The sequence below is a fragment of the Panulirus ornatus genome, chromosome 11, assembly GCF_036320965.1.
Source record: "Panulirus ornatus isolate Po-2019 chromosome 11, ASM3632096v1, whole genome shotgun sequence".
In the NCBI taxonomy this organism is placed as follows: domain Eukaryota; kingdom Metazoa; phylum Arthropoda; class Malacostraca; order Decapoda; family Palinuridae; genus Panulirus; species Panulirus ornatus.
In genome coordinates, this window is record NC_092234.1 from 16710503 (window position 1) to 16730768 (window position 20266).

The window sequence follows — 20266 nt, forward strand, 5'->3', positions numbered from 1 at the left end:
AGGGGAAGAGTGGTTTGGGTCAGGGGTTGGTGAGAGGACAAGAGCAAAGAAAGGAGTAGCACTTCTCTTGAAACAGGAGCTCTGGGAGTATGTGATAGAGTGTAAAAAAGTAAACTAGATTAATATGGGTAAAACTGAAAGTTGATGGAGAGAGATGGGTGATTATTGGTGCCTATGCACCTGGTCATGAGAAGAAAGATCATGAGAGGCAAGTGTTTTGGGAGCAATTGAGTGAGTGAGTTAGCAGTTTTGATGCATGAGATCGGGTTATAGTGATGGGTGATTTGAATGCAAAGGTGAGTAATGTGGCAGTTGAGGGTATAATTGTTGTACATGGGGTGTTCAGTGTTGTAAAGGGAAATGGTGAGGAGCTTGTATATTTGTGTGCTGAAAAAGGACTGGTGATTAGGAATACCTAGTTTAAAAAGAGATATATACATAAGTATACATATGTAAGTAGGAGAGATAGCCAGAGAGTGTTATTGGATTACATGTTAATTGATAGGCGTGTGAAAGAGACTTTTGGATGTTAATGTGCTGAGAGGTGCAACTAGAGGGATGTCTGATCATTATCTTGTGGAGGCAAAGGTGAAGATTTGTAGAGGTTTTGAGAAAAGAAGAGAGAATGTTAGGGTGAAGAGAGAGATGAGAGTAAGTGAGCTTGGAAAGGAGACTTGTGGGAAAAGTATCAGGAGAGACTGAGTACAGAATGGAAAAGGGTGAGAACAAAGGATGTAAGGGGAGTGGGGGAGGAATGGGATGTATTTAGGAAGGAAGCAGTGATGGCTTGCGCAAAAAATGCTTGTGGCATGAGAAATGTGGGAGGTGGGCAGGTTAGAAAGGGTAGTGAGTGGTGGCATAAAGAAGTAAGATTATTAGTGAAAGATATTAGAGAGGCATTTGGATGATTTTTGCAGGGAAATAGTGAAAATGGGTGGTAGATGTATAAAAGAAAGAGGCAGGAGGTCAAGAGAAAGGTGGAAGAGGTGAAAAAGAGGGCAACTGAGAGTTGGGGTGAGAGAGTATCATTAGATTTTAGGGAGAATAAAAAGATGTTTTGGAAGGAGGTAAATAAAGTGCATAAGACGAGAACAAATGGGAACATCGGTGAAGGGGGCTAATGGGGAGGTGATAACAAGTTGTGGAGATGTGAGGAGATGGAGTGAGCATTTTGAAGGTTTGTTGGATGTGATAGATGATAGAGTGGCAGATATAGGGTGTTTTGGACGAGGTGGTGTGCAAAGTGAGAGGGTCAGGGAGAATGATTTGCTAAACAGAGAAGAGGTAGTGAAAGCTTTGCGGAAGATGAAAGCCGGCAAGGTGGCGGGTTTGGATGGTATTGCAGTGGAATCTACTAAAAAAGGGGGTGACTGTTTTGTTGACTGGTTGGTGAGGATATTCAATGCATGTATGGTTCATGGTGAAGTGCCTGAGGATTGGCTGAATGCATGCATATTGGCATTGTACAAAGCAAAGGGGATAAAGGTGAGTGTTCAAATTACAAAGGTATAAGTTTGTTGAGTATTCCTGGGAAATTATATGGGAGGGTATTGATTGAGAGGGTAAAGGCATTTACTGAGCATCTGATTGGTGAAGAGCAGTATGGTTTCAGAAGTGGTAGAGGCTGTATGGATCAGGTGTTTGCTTTGAAGAATGTATGTAAGAAAAACTTAGAAAAACAAATGGATTTGTGTGTAGCATTTATGGATCTGGAGAAGGCATGTGATAAAGTTGATAGAGATGCTTTGTGGAAGGTATTAAGAGTATATGGTGTGGAAGATAAGTTGTTAGAAGCAGTGAAAAGTTTTTATCAAGGATGTAAGGCATGTGTACGAGTAGGAAGAGAGGAAAGTGATTGGTTCTTAGTGAATGTTGGTTTGTGGCAGGGGTGCATGATGTCTCCATGGTTGTTTAATTTGTTTATGATGGGGTTGTTAGGGAGTTGAATGCAAGAGTTTTGGAGAGAGGGCAAGTATGCAGTCTGTTGTGGATGAGAGAGCTTGGGAAATGAGTCAGTTGTTGTTCGCTGATGAAACAGCGCTGGTGGCTGATTCGGGTGAGAAACTGCAGAAGCTGGTGACTAAGATTGGTAAAGTGTGTGAACGAAGAAAGCTGAGAGTAAATGTGAATAAGAGCAAGGTTATAGATACAGTAGGGTTGAGGGATAAGTTAGTTGGGAGGTAAGTTTAAAAGGAGAAAAACTGGAGAAAGTAAAGTGTTTTAGATATCTGGGAGTGGATTTGGCAGCGGATGGAACCATGGAAGCGGAAGTGAGTCACAGGGTGAGCAAGGGGGCGAAAGTTCTGGGAGCTTTGAAAAATGTGTGGAGGCCGAGAACATTATCTTGGAAAGCAAAAATGGGTATGTTTGAAGGAATAGTGGTTCCAACAATGTTATATGGTTACAAGGTGTGGGCTATAGATAGGGTTGTGTGGAGGAGGGTGGATGTGTTGGAAATGAGATGTTTGAGGACAGTATGTGGTGTGAGGTGGTTTGATCGAGTAAGTAATGAAAGGGTAAGAGATGTAATATAAAGAGTGTGGTTGAGAGAGCACAAGAAGGTAAATTGAAATGGTTAGGTAACATGGAGAGAATGAGTGAGGAAAGATTGACCAAGAGGATATATGTGTCAGAGGTGGAAGGAATGAGGAGAAGTGGGAGACCAAATTGGAGTAGGAAGGATGGCATGAAAACGATTTTGAATGATCGGGGCCTGAAGATGCAGGAGGATGAAAGGCGTGCAAGGTATAGAGTAAATTGTAACGATATGGTATACCAGGGTCAACATGTGTCAGTGGATTGAACCAGGGTATGTGAAGCATCTGGGGTAAACCATGGAAAGTTTTGTGGGGCCTGGATGTGGAAAGGGAGCTGTGGTTTCGGTGGATTATACGCAACAGCTAGAGACTGAGTGTGAACGAATGTGGCCTTTGTTGTCTTTTCCTAGCGCTACCTTGTGTGGAGGGAAAGGGGGGTGTCATTTTATATGTGGTAGGGTAACGACATGAATGAATAAAGGCAGCAAGTATGAATTATGTACATGTGTATATATGTATATGTCTGTGTATGTATATATATGTATACATTGAAATGTATAGGTATGTACATGTGCTTGTGTGGACGTGTATGTATGTACGTTTGTATGTGGGTGGGTTGGGCCATTCTTTTGTCGTTTCCTTGCACTACCTCACTAATGCGGGAGACAGCGACAAAGTAATGTGAATGAATAGATAAACATAAAAATAGTTTTGATTATACGTGTTGGAAATAAAAATTGCCTTTTTTTTTTTTTTTTTTTTTTTTTTTTTTTTTTTTTTAACTGAATAGATTTTGAAGTATTCGCTGTATTTTTTCTGCCTATTGGGTGATTGTTGCAGCAGCCATAGACTACTTCTAGCTCAGCTTTGCGAGATTAAGCATGGCAATATATAAGTGAGCCTTGTTGCTTGTTCTTTGTGTACATCATTCTTAGTGTGAATTTCACTGTCTGAGGAACTTCATGAATGATCCTGATATTGTACAAACTTTTGTTTAACTATTTTGCTACTTTTTGCACTTAGATATACTTATAAATGTAGAGCTAGAGAGGTTTTTAAAGTATGACGTATCTTTATAACACTTTAAGTGTTCATTATAGGACTTAAGGTTTGTCTGACCCATCCATTTCCGCTTGGTCTAGTCCCTAGCCAGCTGCAGTTGTTAACCATGGGATGTTCCAGGAAGTTAACCCCTTTGGGATGAGAGAGTATCATTAAGATTTTGATGAGAATAAAAAGATGTTTTATTGACAGAGGATTTAAGTGTCAGAGGTGGAGGGAACGAGGAGAAGTAGAAGACCAAATTGGAGGTGGAAGGTTGGAGTGAAAAATATTTTGAGCGATTGGCAAGGCGGCGGGTTTGGATGGCATTGCAGTGAATTTATGAAAAATGGGGGTGACTTGTGTTGTTGATTGATTGGTAAAGATATTCAATGTATGTATGGATCATGGTGAGGTGCCTTAGGATTGGCAGAATGCATGCATAGTGCCATTGTACAAAGGCAAAGGGGATAAAGGTGAATGTTCAAACTACAGAGGTATAAGTTGTTGAGTATTCCTGGGAAATTAATGGGAGGTTATTGATTGAGAGGCATGTACAGAGCATCAGATTGGGGAAGAGCAGTTTGGTTTTAGAAGTGGTAGAGGATGTGTGGATCAGGTGTTTGCTTTGAAGAATGTATGTGAGAAATACTTAGAAAAGCAGATGGCTTTGTATGTAGCATTTATGGATCTGGAGAAGGCATATGATAGGGATGATAGATATACTTTGTAGAAGGTTTTAAGAGTATATGGTGTGGGAGGTAAGTTGCTTGAAGGAGTGAAAAGTTTTTACCAAGGATGTAAGGCATGTGTGCGAGTGGGATGAGAGGAGAGTGAATGGTTCCCAGTGAATGTCAGTGTATGATGTCTCCGTGGTTGTTTAATTTGTTTATGGATGGAGTGGATATCAAGGTAAATGCAAGAGTTTTGGAGAGAGGGGCGAGTATTCACTTTGTTGTGGATGAGAGGGCCTGGGAAGTGATTCAGTTGTTGTTTGCTGATGATACAGCGCTGCTGGCTGATTCAGGTGAGAAACTGCAGAAGTTGGTGACTGAGTTTAGTTAAGTGTGTGAAAGAAGAAAATTGAGAGTAAATGTGAATAAGAGCAAGGTTATTAGTATTAGGTTCAGTAGGGTTGAGGGGCAAGTAAATTGGGAGGTAAGTTTGAATTGAGAAAAATTAGAGGAACTGAAGTGCTTTAGATATCTGGGTGTAGACTTAGCAGTCGATGGAACCATGGAAGCGGAAGTGAGTCACAGGATGGGGGAGGGGGCGAAGGTTATGGGAGTGATGAAGAAACAGAGAATGTTATCTTGGAGAGCAAAAAATGGGTATGTTTGAAGGAATAGTAGTTTCAACAGTGTCATATGGTTGCAAGGTATGGGCTATAGATAGGGATGTACGAAGGAGGGATGATGTGTTGGAAATGAAATGTTTGAGGACAATATGTGATGTGAGGTGGTTTGATCAAGTAAGTAAGGAAAGGGTTAGAGAGATGTGGAGTAATAAAAAGAATGTGGTTGAGAAAGCAGAAGAGGGTGTGTTGAAATGATTTGGACATATGGAGAGAATGAGTGAGGAAAGATTGACAAAGAGGATATATAGATTAGAGGTGGAGGGAACAGGGAGAAGTGGGAGACCAAATTGGAGTTGGAATTGAGTTGAGGATGGAGTGAAAAAGATTCTGAGCGATTGAGGCGTGAACATACAGGAGGACAAAAGGTGTGCAAGGAATAGAGTGAATTGGAATGATGTGGTATACTGGGTTAGATATGCTGTCAGTGGACTGAATCAGGGCATGTGAAACGTTTGGGGTAAACCATGAAAAGGTCTGTGGGGCTTGGATGTGGAAAGGGAGTTGTGGTTTCAGTGCATTACACCTGACAGAAACAGTTAGAGTGTGAACGAATGTGGTCTTTTTTTCTTTTCGTGGCACTACCTCACTGAAGCAGGGGTTGGTGATGCTGTTTCTTGTGGGGCATGGTGGTGACAGGAATGTATAAAAGGCAAGCAGTTATGAATATATGCTTGTGTATATATGTATCTGTCTTTATGTATGTATATGTTGATATGTATATGTTTGTGTAAGGGCATTTATGTTATTTATATTTATTTATTTTGCTTTGTCGCTCTATCCCACATTAGTGAGGTAGCACAAGGAAACAGATGAAAGAATGGCCCAACCCACCCACATACACATGTATATACATACACGTCCACACACGCAAACATACATACCTATACATCTCAACGTATACATATATATATACACACAGACATATACATATATACACATGTACATAATTCAAACTGTCTGCCTTTATTCATTCCCATCACCACCCTGCCACACATGAAATAACAACCCCCATCCCCCTCTAGATTGATATGGGTAAAAGTGAAAGTTGATTGAGAGAGGTGGGTGATTATTGGTGCATATGCACCTGGGCATGAGAAGAAAGATCATGAGAGGCAAGTGTTTTGAGAGGAGCTGAATGAGTGTGTTAGTGGTTTTTGATGCACGAGACCGGATTATAGTGATGGGTGATTTGAATGCGAAGGTGAGTAATGTGGCAGTTGAGGGAATAATTGGTATACATGGGGTGTTCAGTGTTGTAAATGGAAATGGTGAAGAACTTGTAGATTTATGTGCTGAAAAAGGACTGATGATTGGGAATACCTGGTTTAAAAAGAGAGATATACATAAGTATACGTATGTAAGTAGGAGGGATGGCCAGAGAGCATTATTGGATTACGTGTTGATTGATAGGCGCACGAAAGAGAGACTTGGATGTTAATGTTCTTAGAGGTGCAACTGGAGGGATGTCTGATCATTATCTTCTGGAGGCGAAGGTGAAGATTTGTTGAGGTTTTCAGAAAAGAAGAGAGAATGTTGGGGTGAAGAGAGTGGTGAGAGTAAGTGAGCTTGGGAAGGAGACTTGTGTGAGGAAGTACCAGAAGAGACAATACAAAATGGAAAAAGGTGAGAACAAAGGAGGCAAGGGGAGTGGGGGAGGAATGGGATGTATTTAGGGAAGCAGTGATGGCTTGCACAAAAGATGCTTGTGGCATGAGAGAAGTTTGGGAGGTGGGCAGATTAGAAAGGGTAGTGAGTGGTGGGATGAAGACGTAAGATTATTAGTGAAAGATATTAGAGAGGCATTTGGACGATTTTTGCAGGGAAATGATGCAAATGAGTGGTAGATGTATAAAAGAAAGAGGCAGGAGGTCAAGAGAAAGGAGCAAGAGGTGAAAAAAAGGGCAAATGAGAGTTGGGGTGAGAGAGTATCATTAAATTTTAGGGAGAATAAAAAGATGTTGTGGAAGGAGGTAAATAAAGTGCATAAGACAAGGGAACAAATGGGAACTTCAGTAAAGGGAGCTAATGGGTAGGTGATAACAAGTAGTGGTGATGTGAGAAGGAGATGGATTGATTATTTTGAAGGTTTGTTGAATGTGTTTGATGATAGAGTGGCAGATACAGGGTGTTTTGGTCAAGTTGGTGTGCAAGTTGAGAGGGTTAGGGAGGGTGATTTGGTAAACAGAGAAGAGGTAGTAAAAGCTTTGCAGAAGATGAAAACCGGCAAGGCAGCAGGTTTGGATGGTATTGCAGTGGAATTTATTGAAAAAGGGGGTGACTGTATTGTTGAGTGGTTGGTAAGGTTATTTACTGTATGTATGACTCATGGTGAGGTGCCTAAGGATTGGCGGAATGCTTGCATAGTGCCATTGTACAAAGGCAAAGGGGACAAAGGTGAGTGCTCAAATTACAGAGGTATAAGTTTGTTGAGTATTCCTGGTAAATTATATGGGAGGGTATTGATTGAGAGGGTGAAGGCATGTACAGAGCATCAGATTGGGGAAGAGCAGTGTGGTTTCAGAAGTGGTAGAGGATGTGTGGATCAGGTGTTTGCTTTGAAGAATGTATGTGAGAAATACTTAGAAAAGCAAATGGATTTGTATGTAGCATTTATGGATCTGTAGAAGGCATATGATAGAGTTGATAGAGATGCTTTGTGGAAGGTATTAATGATATATGGTGTGGGAGGCAAGTTGTTAGAAGCAGTGAAAAGTTTTTATCGAGGATGTATATATTTATATATGTGTATATTTTATCCCTGGGAATAGGAGAGAAAGAATACTTCTCACATATTCTCTGCGTGTTTTAGAAGGAGACTGAAAGGGGAGGAGCAAGGGGCTGGAAATCCTCCCCTCCCGTTTTTTAATTTTCCTAACAAAGGAACAGAGATGGGGGCCAAGTGAGGATATTTCCTCTAAAGCTCAGTTGTCTTGTGTTAATGCTTCCTTGCTAATGTGGGAAATGGCAAATATGTGTGAAAAAAAATGTGTGTATGAGTGGCCGTTCTTCGTCTGTTTCATGGAACTATCTCACTGACGTGGGAAATGGTAATCAAGGATGATAATAGATAAATGTGAGTGGATGGGCTGTTTGTGTGGTTCCTGGTGCTACCTCGCTGATGCAGGAAACGGTGATCAAGTATGATGAATAAATAGATATATGAATGTTCGTTATGTTATCCATTTTATGATATTTTAACATAAAGTAGATGATTTTCAGTCTGTTTTGACTCTTGTGGGAAATACTGATATTGAATGGGCTTGGCTTGTTTTATATTTGCATATGCTGTAGCTTTATTGGTTATAACATTTATTCACATGCATATATAACAAGATGAACTTTGCTCCTTTTTTTCTACACACTCTTTTGGAGAATGGTATGTAATGTTTTATATTATTTATGACAGGTATACAAGACTCTAGAGCCAGTATTGAATATTACTTTGACTGATCCATCTGGATCACTGGCTGGGCGACAAGAATGTGCATTCACTTTAGGCATATCTGCCTTCTTGGCCTGTCATGATTTGGCTGATGTCACCTCTGCTATGAACATACTACATTCAGTGTTTGCAGGCTCTTTGCCAAAGGTATTTATTGTATGTGCTTAATTTTTTGTTGATAGTTGAGTGGCTTTATGAAGTACAGAACTACAGTTAATGTTGAATCTTAATGATGGAAAATCTCAGGAGTATGTTGTTCATGTACTTTAAAGGTTGTATTACTGCAAGAGAACACAGGTCACATACATTTCCTCATAAACATAGCCACGCTGAATCACTGAATGGAGAGGCGACTTGTCCCAGTATGTAATATCTGTTATTGCAATGTTACTTTATAATGTATGTTAGCGGAGTGCCAAAAATATAAGTCCCTGAGTCAAATATGAAATTTTGATAACAATGGAAGGAATAGAATAATTGGAGAAATTTTGGAAAATGATATTGATGTAGAGTGCCAGTTTTTTTTTTGAGTGAAAATATGTAATTATGTGAAAATAGTTTTAAGTTTATGATATCTTTAAAAGAAAGACAAATTTATAATTGTGTAAATAATTTTGCTTTGGTTATCCAGTTTGTGCTGAAAAGTCCAGACCAGCTATTTGGTTCTAGAACTACAAATTCCTTTAAATCAGATCAACATAGCCACAAGATTACTTTTTTGAAGGTTCATCTTTACACTTTTTTAATTCATTATTCTTTATCATGACTTTCCAGACTGTTTTACAAGTAGACTATCTCATCCAAATTGCATTGTGTGCTTACAAAATAAACTTTCTCAAATTTTCACTCTCAAATACCAGCCGAGATCCACTTATGCTTTCTTAAAAGATGTTGGCTAACATACATGAAAGTTTAACTTTTCCTGTGACATTTTGAATGGTCGGCTGATTTACTGTACCATAAGTGGCATGTAGTGTTCTCTTTTATTGTCAGGCAGGTATAAAGAAATTCCATTGTCATTCGTCCCTTTTCAGTTACAATTATGTGCTTATCCATTGATCAACCACCCAGTTATCAAACTCACGAGTCCATCAAAATTATTACACCAAATCCATTTCATCTCTCCTTTGCCTTTTACCATTTCCCATCTTCTGTCACTGATGTGTCCATTCCTTGGTTGAGGACAGTGGATGTTGTTTGTTGAGTCTTGACCTACCTCCAAGCTGCTCCACACACTTCTAACAATCAGAATTAAGAAACAAGTACATGACATCAGTGTCAGCATCAAAGGTTGTTGGTTGCACTAGCAGGTTTGGAGCATAGGAGGTGGAAGGTTGTGGAGACTGGTAGAGCAGGCCATTCAGTCTTGCTGACAAATCTGTGTAGAGATAATTGGATGGTGGCCCATTTTACTCTCCATTCATATTGCTCTGTAGCAGGCCATTGTTTTGTCAGTAATTTTCATCTCTAAGTCAGTCCCTGTAGGTTTGCATGGAAGTCCTTCACTATTACCATCACTTGGTTATTATTCAGTCTTTATGAGCCAAAAACAAGGGCATTATTTTTCACTAAAAGTCACTGAAAGTTTCAGAACAATGCTGTGGAGATGCACATGGAAGTAGTATACCTCCATCACTGTTTAGTAAGACACACACCTTGGAGAAAAGGCTGCAGAATAACATGTACCCCAGCTGTATTCCCTTGTGTGTGATACTTTGTGTTTCCATTATTAGCGCGAACTTTTCTGTGAATTATGGAAGAAGTTGCGTAGTCAGATTTCTGTATATTGAGTCTTCTTTAAATTAGTGTCTTTATAGGACTTACCGTAATGTGTGTGTGTTATCATAGAGCAATTATTTCCATACAAAAGCATGTAAAGATAAAGTATGATTAAAAACCATTACAAAGTTAATGGTTATGGCAGATTGAAACAAAGATGGGATATTACTGATGTAGGGAAAGATGGATTGATGCTTAGTATTAACCTGTGTAAAGATTCCTTTTGTAGATCATCTTCATAGAATTAATCTGTGGTCATCCCCTTGAGGGAGTTCCCAAAGGGAATGGACATTAGAGATGGAATTAGATATGTAATTTTTTTATATCCATCCTTATTTCCTCCATGTATGGAAGTAATGATTTTGCTCTGCTTGGATTTTTTCCAGGAATACATTTCTTGTGCATAGTGGGAGTAAAGTGTTTTGCTTTTGTTCTTACCTTTCACTTTCATTTTAGGAAACTTTTTTGATAACTATCTGTTTCCTGTTGAAACTTGTCTTTATCATGTTTAAACCCTTACCAGGATTACTCTGTTGAATGTGCCCTTGTAACTTATATGACTTAAGTTAAAATAAGCTTATGAATAATGTTTCTTACCACAACAGGGTAATGGTGAGCTGCCCAACCATCAGCCTGCAGTAACAGCATTGCATACAGCTGCCCTCAGTGCCTTTTGTCTCCTGATGTGTCTCATATCCCCCACATCTGTCTACAGCATGGCAAACAAGTGCGTTTATGAAGTTAGCTGATTATCACAATGCTTATGAAATGAGTTATTGTATTTGCCTGCATCTTCCGTTGGTGTCTGCATGAGTGAAATTTTCATGTTTCTTTTAAAGACTAATAAGTAGAGTAATTAGGATACTTGTGAGCATAGCTTTCTCAAGGAATTGGGTATTCATATACTTTTGATGTTTGCAGGGTAATGTTTGAGTGCTTTATCTGTCATTAATTTCCACAAATGTATATGTATGATTTTAGTCCACTCCATGTACTTGGGAATGGTGTGATTTTTTTTTCCTGTGTTGAAGGCTCCAGTCACAGACGAAAAGTCCACACCAAGGCCGGTCTTTAATTGAAATATAGAGAATTATCAAACTGAAAAAGAAAAGACAAGGGAAGGTATTTATGAGTTTTTGAAAATGTTAAAGACCTGTCTATGGAAATGTGCCAGGTCATAGTTATTGGGAAAGACATGAGAAGGTAGAGTTCTGAAGCTACAATGTGTAAGGAAAGAAGCAGGTATTAAAATGGCCTACCCTTGAGTTGCTGGTAGCCACACAATAGTAACATGATGCAGTAGCTTGCCAAGTATTGCGTGGTCTAGTTAGTGGTGTGGGCACTCAAGCAGCCAGCTCTCAGGAGCAAAAACCAAAGTAATACCTATTGAAGAGGAAAAATGAACCAGTATTGTGGCATAGGACAAGATGGTCAAGTTTGGAAATTGGCCTGGGACAGTTTATAAGTCGGACCACTTTCGACTTGACTTTTTCAAGTAAGGATACCGGTAGAACCACCTCAAATTTGAGAGCAGTACTCCATACAAGGACAAATCAATCCTCTGTATAAATGGAGCAACTGTTTAGAAGAGAAGAGGTTTTGACATCTAAACAGGACACCCAGTTTTTTGGAGGCAGATTTAGCTATTCCTGTAGGGTGGGATTTCCAAGAAAGAGTGGATGTTACAGTAATACCAAGTGTGTTCATTGGATCAAGAGGTGGAAATACAGAACTGTCAATGAGGAGACGAGAGTTTTAAGGAGTTTTCAGTTGAGAGATGGTTAGAAATTGGGTCTTGGAGGCATTAAACTTAAGATTGTGTACCCCACTGAGATATCCTGTCCAAGCCTGAGTTTAATGGGGAAACTGTCATGCGAGATAACTTAAGATTGTGTACCCCACTGAGATATCCTGTCCAAGCCTGAGTTTAATGGGGAAACTGTCATGACAAGATACAGATCGAGTGAAAGAGGGACTAGAATTGAATTATGTGGATGAATGCAGTGTTGAGTCATCAGTGTATGAGTGCATTGGATTATTTGTTTAGGAGAGGGAATTGTTGAAGAAAAGGAGAAAAAGTGTAGGGGACTAGACTGATTGAGAAAAGGGGGAAGGCTGATCCATCAACAAACTTAGACTAGCTAGAGAGGAAGCTAGATATGAAGGAACAAAGTGAGGGAGGGGAGCTTAGAGATGGGACCCCAATACCACACACTGTCAAAAGCCTTAGATATATCAAGGGCCACTACATACAACTCCCTAAAATCTTTTTGAGATGGCAACCAGACATTAGTAAGATAGGAAAGAATATCACCAGTGGATCTCACCTTACAAAAGCCATAATGGTGATCAGAGAGAAGACTGTAATTTTTGAGGTGTTTAAAGATATGGGCGTTGAGGATGGATTCAAAGACTTTGGAAATGGTAGATGTCATAGTAATAGGATGATACTTAGATGGGAGTTGAGGATGGATTCAAAGACTGGAAATGGTAGATGTCATAGTAATAGGATGATACTTAGAAGGGTCAGAATGGTCACCCTCCTTATGGATGGAATGTATCAAGGTATGTTTCTAAGAAGGAAAAGTTTTGGTTTTACGATAAATGGGACAGATGAGCAAGCACAGGTGTAAGTTCAGAGGTATACACTTTCAGTACATGGGAATGGATACCATCAGAACTATAAGCCTTGCTTGTGTCCACAGAAAGAAGTGCTTTTTGGACAGTCCAAAAAGCAATTATGGGAAGAGGCATAGGATTAGTGAGAGAAGCATCATGGGGTGAAGGAATGTTAAAGTCATCCAAGGTGGAGTTAGAGGAGAAATGGGAACCAGAGAGAGTTGCTTTGTCATTTGGAGAAACAGCTATAGTACCATCAGAATGGAAAAGTGAGGGAAAGGTAGAACAACATAAGTTGTTAGAGATGCCTTTATCTTAAGACCAGAAAGACCTATCAGTGGATGACAATGAGAGGTTATCGCACTTTCTTTGAATAAAGGAACATTTTGCCTCATGGATGACATGCTTGCAGCAGTTATGGGCAATGGTAAAACCTGAATGAGAGCCAGAGGAAGGAGAGTTTTTTCATGCTAGATGTGCCTGATCTCGTGTCTGAATGGTCTCAGAGCAGGAACAGTTTAACCATAGATTGGATGAAGCAGTAGTCTTGGAAGAAGAGGGGATAAATGCTTCCATTCCTGCAAGAATGACATCTGTTATTTGTTTGGCAGAGACGGAAGCATCACCACATAAGAGGCAGTGATTTACCCAAGGAATGTCAGATAGAAAAGAAGTTATATAAGTTATTCCAATCAGCTTTATTTATGTGCTTGTATTTATGCTCATGGATTTGTATGTAGCATTTATGGTTCTGGAGAAGGCATATGATAGTGTTGATAGAGATGCTCTGTGGAAGGTATTGAGAATATATGGTGTGGGATGCAAGTTGTTAGAAGCAGTGAAAAGTTTTTATCAAGGATGTAAGGCATGTGTATGTGTAGGAAGAGAGGAAAGTGATTGGTTCTCAGTGAATGTAGGTTTGTGGCAGGGGTGTGTGTTGTCTCCATGGTTGTTTAATTTGTTTATGGATGGGGTTGTTAGGGAGGTGAATGCTAGAGTTTTGGTAAGAGGGGCAAGTATGCAGTCTGTTGTGGATGAGAGAGCTTGGGAAGTGAGTCAGTTGTTCGCTGATGATACAGTGCTGGTGGCTGATTGGTGTGAGAAATTGCAGAAGCTGGTGACTGAGTTTGGTAGTGTGTGAAAGAAGAAAGATGAGAGTAAATGTAAATAAGAGCAAGGTTATTAGGTACAGTAGGGTTGAGGGACAAGTCAACTGGGAGGTAAGTTTGAATGGAGAAAAACTGGAGGAAGTGAAGTGTTTTAGATATCTGGGAGTGGATTTGGCAGTGGATGGAACCATGGAAGCGGAAGTGAATCATAGGGTGTTGGAGGGGGTGAAAGTTCTGGGAGCGTTGAAGAATGTGTGGAAGTCGAGAACATTATCTCGGAAAGCAAAAATGGTTATGTTTGAAGGAATAGTGGTTCCAACAATGTTATATGGTTGCAAGGCGTGGGCTATAGATAGAGCTGTACGGAGGAGAGGGGATGTGGTGGAAATGAGATGTTTGAGGACAATATGTGGTGTGAGGTGGTTTGATTTAGTAAGTAATGAAAGGGTAAAAGAGATGTGTGGTAATAAAAAGAGTGTGGTTGAGAGAGCTGAAGATGGTGTTTTGAAATGGTTTGGTCACATGGAGAGAATGAGTGAGGAAAGATTGACCAAGAGGATATATGTGTCAGAGGTGGAGGGAACGAGGAGAAGTGTGCGATCAAATTGGAGGTGGAAAGATGGAGTGAAAAAGATTTTGAGTGATCGGGCCCTGAACATGCAGGAGGGTGAAAGGTGTGCAAGGAATAGAGTGAATTGGAACGATGTGGTATGCTGGGGTCGAAGTGCTGTCAATGGATTGAACCAGGGCATGTGAAGTATCTGGGGTAAACCATGGAAAGTTTTGTGGGGGCCTGGATGTGGAAAGGGAGCTGTGGTTTCGGTGCATTATCACATGACAGCTAGAGACTGAGTGTGAACGAATGTGGCGTTTGTTGTCTTTCCTAGCACTACCTCACGCACATGAGAGGGGAGGGGATTGTTATTTCATGTGTGGCGGGGTGGTGATGGGAATGAATAAAGGCAGACTATGAATTATGTTCATGTGTATATATGTATATGTCTGTGTGTGTATATATATGTATGCATTGAGATGTATAGGTATGTATATTTGCGTGTGTGGACGTGTATATATATATACATTTGTTTGTGGATGGGTTGGGCCATTCTTTCTTCTGTTTCCTAGCTCTACCTCGCTAACGTGGGAGACAGCGACAAAGCAAAATAAAATGAATAATGATAATTTATGCTTAGAAGGGGCTGCTGGAGGGGGAGGTGCCATTAGAATAGATACATTTATGAGAGTGTGATCAGATGAAACCAATTGGGGATGAGATTGTGTATTTACAGCAAGATGCACTAGAGGTGAAGAACAAATCCAGATTATTAAGGGAGTGGTCACAGGAGTCATGTATATGAATAGGATTGGAGATAGTTTGCTGTAAATCATTGAGAATGGAGAATGTGAGGGTTTCGACCCCTCCACCATTGGTATGGGAGAAATTCATCCATTCCCCATGGTGAATGTTGAAATCCCTGAGGTAGAGGAGCTTAGCTTACGGGTGAGAGGATGTCACAGTCTCATGGCAGGAATTTAGATAGTCGAAGAAGGATATAAAATTTGTGGAATTAGGAGAGCAGTAGGTGAAACAGTGGACAAGCTTGATAATAGAGAAACTGATTTTGATCCATATGGCATCAAAGTTTGGAAACATAAGGTCCTTGAGGCATTCAACTGATGTGTTTATGTTGGAATAAGCACGAACACCACCTTTAAACTGGAACTGTGAAAGAAAATATACTTAGGATATTCCAGGGAAGGAGGAGTAATGGCACTTTCCAAGTATGTCCTGCATGGTCTTCTAGGCAACAAATAAGTGGGAATCATGGGCTGAAAACCTCTCCATTTGGGTGATCATTTGGTTGAAACATGAACAGAAGGGTCCTTGCGAGGATTTGTCCTTGAAGGCTCAGGTTGAGGTGTTTGAACTTCTTGATTTTAATCAAGATGAAAAGAAGGGAAAGATGGTGGGTATGTTTGATGAGAGAAACCTGGATGACCTGGTTCACAGCAAAACAAAATTAAAGGAGGTAGAGCAGTTTGATGTTATGGTGCATTTGACGAAGGTCAGGGACTTCGTTAAAAAGTGTTGGAAAGTGAGTTCACAACTGTGGGTTAGAATTAAAGTCAACTTCTGAGAGATGGGTGATTGTTAGTGCTTAATACTTGGCTGTGAATGGAGTTAGGATGAAAGGAATGCAATTTAAAAGGGGCTGTATGATTACAATGTAGTTTTGATGCAGAGGACCAGATTTCATTGCAACATTGGGTGTTATGATGGTTGAGGATGTAATGTGTGGATGTCCCTTGTAAAAAAGAATATGGACAAGAGTTTGTCTAATAGTGTGCTGAAAGAGGAAGGATGATCAGAAACATATAGTTTTAAAGAATTTTTTTTTTTTCCGCTGTCTCCCGCGTTTGCAAGGTAGCGCAAGGAAACAGACGAAAGAAATGGCCCAACCCACCCCCATACACATGTATATACATACGTCCACACGCAAATATACATACCTACACAGCTTTCCATGGTTTACCCCAGACGCTTCATATGCCCTGATTCAATCCACTGACAGCACGTCAACCCCGGTATACCACATCGATCCAATTCACTCTATTCCTTGCCCTCCTTTCACCCTCCTGCATGTTCAGGCCCCGATCACACAAAATCTTTTTCACTCCATCTTTCCACCTCCAATTTGGTCTCCCACTTCTCCTCGTTCCCTCCACCTCCGACACATATATCCTCTTGGTCAATCTTTCCTCACTCATTCTCTCCATGTGCCCAAACCATTTCAAAACACCCTCTTCTGCTCTCTCAACCATGCTCTTTTTATTTCCACACATCTCTCTTACCCTTACGTTACTTACTCGATCAAACCACCTCACACCACACATTGTCCTCAAACATCTCATTTCCAGCACATCCGTCCTCTTGCGCACAACTCTATCCATAGCCCACGCCTCACAACCATACAACATTGTTGGAACCACTATTCCTTCAAACATACCCAGAAATGTGAATGTATCAATGTAAGTGAGGATGGGAGTCAGGAGCTGTTGTATTATCTGTTAACTAACAGGCATGCAAAGGAGAGGTTGTTGAGTATTTATGTGATGAAAGGATGAGTACTTGAAACATATATATTTATATTTATTTTGCTTTGTCGCTGTCTCCCACGTTAGCGAGGTAGCACAAGGAAACAGACGAAAGAATGGCCCAACCCGCCCACATACACATGTATATACATACATGTCCACACACGCACAATATACATACCTATACATCTCAATGTACACATATATATACACACACAGACATATACATAAATACACATGTACATAATTCATACTGTCTGCCTTTATTTGTTCCCATCGCCACCTCGCCACACATGGAATAACAACCCCCTCCCCCCTCATGTGTGCGAGGTAGCGCTAGGAAAAACACCAAAGGCCCCATTCGTTCACACTCAGTCTCTAGCTGTCATGTAATAATGCACCGAAACCACAGCTCCCTTTCCACATCCAGGCCCCACACACTTTGCATGGTTTACCCCAGACGCTTCACATGCCCTGGTTCAATCCATTGACAGCACGTCGACCCCAGTATACCACAACGTTCCAATTCACTCTATTCCTTGCATGCCTTTCACCCTCCTGCATGTTCAGGCCCCTATCACACAAAATCTTTTTCACTCCATCTTTCTACCTCCAATTTGGTCTCCCACTTCTCCTCGTTCCCTCCACCTTCGACACATATATCCTCTTGGTCAATCTTTCCTCACTCATTCTCTCCATGTACCCAAACCATTTCAAAACACCCTCTTCTGCTCTCTCAACCACACTCTTTTTTATTTCCACACATCTCTCTTACCCTTACATTACTTACTCGATCAAACCACCTCACACCACACATTGTCCTCAAACATCTCATTTCCAGCACATCCACCCTCCTGCGCACAACTCTATCCATAGCCCACGCCTCGCAACCATACAACATTGTTGGAACCACTATTCCTTCAAACATACCCATTTTTGCTTTCCGAGATAATGTTCTCGACTTCCACACATTCTTCTAGGCTCCCAGGATTTTCGCCCCCTCCCCCACCCTATGATTCACTTCCGCTTCCATGGTTCCATCCGCTGCCAGATCCACTCCCAGATATCTAAAACACTTCACTTCCTCCAGTTTTTCTCCATTCAAACTTAGCTCCCAATTGACTTGACCCTCAACCCTTCTGTACCTAATAACCTTGCTCTTATTCACATTTACTCTTAACTTTCTTCTTTCACACACTTTACCAAACTTATACCTCTGTAATTTGAGCACTCACCTTTGTCCCCTTTGCCTTTGTACAATGGCACTATGCAAGCATTCCGCCAATCCTCAGGCACCTCACCATGAATCATACATACGTTAAATAACCTTACCAACCAGTCAACAATACACTCACCCCCTTTTTTAATAAATTCCACTGCAATACCATCCAAGCCTGCTGCCTTGCCAGCTTTCAAATGAGAGTTGGGGTGAGAGAGTATCATTAAATTTTAGGGAGAATAAAAAGATGTTTTGGAAGGAGATAAATAAAGTGCGTAAGACAAGGGAGCAAATGGAAACTTCCGTGAAGGGGGCTAATTGGGAGGTGAAAACAAGTAGTGGTGATGTGAGAAGGAGATGGAGTGAGTATTTTGAAGGTTTGTTGAATGTGTTTGATGATAGAGTGGCAGATATAGGGTGTTTTGGTCGAGGTGGTGTGCAAAGTGAGAGGGTTAGGGAAAATGATTTGGTAAACAGAGAAGAGGTTAATGGTTGCAAGGCGTGGGTTATGAATAGAGTTGTGTGGAGGAGGGTGGATGTGCTGGAAATGAGGTGTTTGAGGACAATATATGATGTGAGGTGGTTTGATCGAATAAGTAATGATAGGGTATGAGAGATGTGTGGTAATAAAAAGAGTGTGGTTGAGAGAGCAGAAGAGGATGTTTTGAAATGGTTTTGTCACATGGAGAGAATGAGTGAGGAAAGATTGACCAAGAGGGTATATGTGTCAGGTGGAGGGAACTAGGAGAAATGGGAGACCAAATTGGAGGTGGAAAGATGGAGTGAAAAAGATTTTGAGTGATCGGGGCCTGAACATGCAGGAGGGTGAAAGGTGTGCAAGGAATAGAGTGAATTGGAACGATGTGGTATACCGGGGTCGACGTGCTGGTAATGGATTGAACCAGGGCATATGAAGCGTCTGGGGTAAACCATGGAAAGTTCTGTGTGGACTCGATGTGGAAATGGAGCTGTGGTTTCGGTGCATTATTACATGACAGCTAGAGACTGAGTGTGAACAAATGTGGCCTTTGTTGTCTTTTCCTAGCGCTACCTCGCACACATGAGGGGGGAGGGGGTTGTAATTTCATGTGTAGCGGGTGGCGATGGGAATGAATAAAGGCAGACAGTATGAATTATGTACATGTGTATATATGTCTGTGTGTGTATATATATATATATATGTATACGTTTAGATGTATAGGTATGTATATTTGCATGTGTGGATGTGTATGTATATACATGTGTATGTGGGTGTGTTGGGCCATTCTTTTGTCTGTTTCCTTGCACTACCTTGCTGACGCAGGAGACAGCAACAAAGCAAAATAGATATATATATAGAACTATCTTTATTCTGAATTCATTTACTCTTCTATTCTGAAATTAGCTTATTCACTTTTTTTCATTCATTTAAGAAGAGATTACTGTAAGTCATTGATTTAAAGTTCATTCCATGTTTTATGACAGATTGATGAGAGAGATGTTTGATCTTCTCGGCTGTAAAGACGTCGATCTTCGCATTCAAGCTGGTGAAGCTGTGGCCTTGCTTTATGAAGCAGCTCGGCTTCATGATGATGATTACTACTGGAATCGAGAGGGAGAGCTATGCTCAGCCCTAAAAGGTGATAATACTTATTATGCTTTCTTGCACTAGGACTTTGCACATTCCTTGTAACACAGTTGCCTAATCCATGCATAAGTTGCACACCCTAGACTTTTTACAGCCATTATTGTATGTTCTGTATGATTTATTTTAGATTCATTTTTGCAGTTCAAGTTCCCTCTACAGCTACTTTGGCTATATACTCATTATTGGATAAATGTTTTTATCCTCTTCTTTTATTTAGTATGGCAAAGGAAAAAAAATATAATGTCTTACATAACTTCTCACCGAGGTAGCTGTCTTTTCTTTCTGTCTCAGTAACATGTGGACTACAGGCATTCTGTCCACAAATAAACAGTCTCTCCTAGTTGTATATAACACCTGACAATGCTTAACTCACGTTGCTTATTCTTTATAACTCTAGATTTTCCTGCGGTGAGCACTGTGCGCTAGCCTTCCCTTATGGC

The 20266-nt window shown here is 40.5% G+C and overlaps 1 protein-coding gene across 1 annotated transcript in view; it reads left to right on the forward strand.

Annotated features, from left to right (window-relative positions):
* Ifrd1 (Interferon-related developmental regulator 1) overlaps window positions 1–20266 on the forward strand; it is a 54983-nt gene that overhangs the window by 19859 nt on the left and 14858 nt on the right. Inside the window, exons 5-7 of the mRNA XM_071666673.1 lie at window positions 8342–8524; window positions 10762–10883; window positions 19664–19818. Coding sequence (XP_071522774.1) covers window positions 8342–8524; window positions 10762–10883; window positions 19664–19818 — 460 coding nt within the window. The remainder of the gene's footprint in view (window positions 1–8341; window positions 8525–10761; window positions 10884–19663; window positions 19819–20266) is intronic.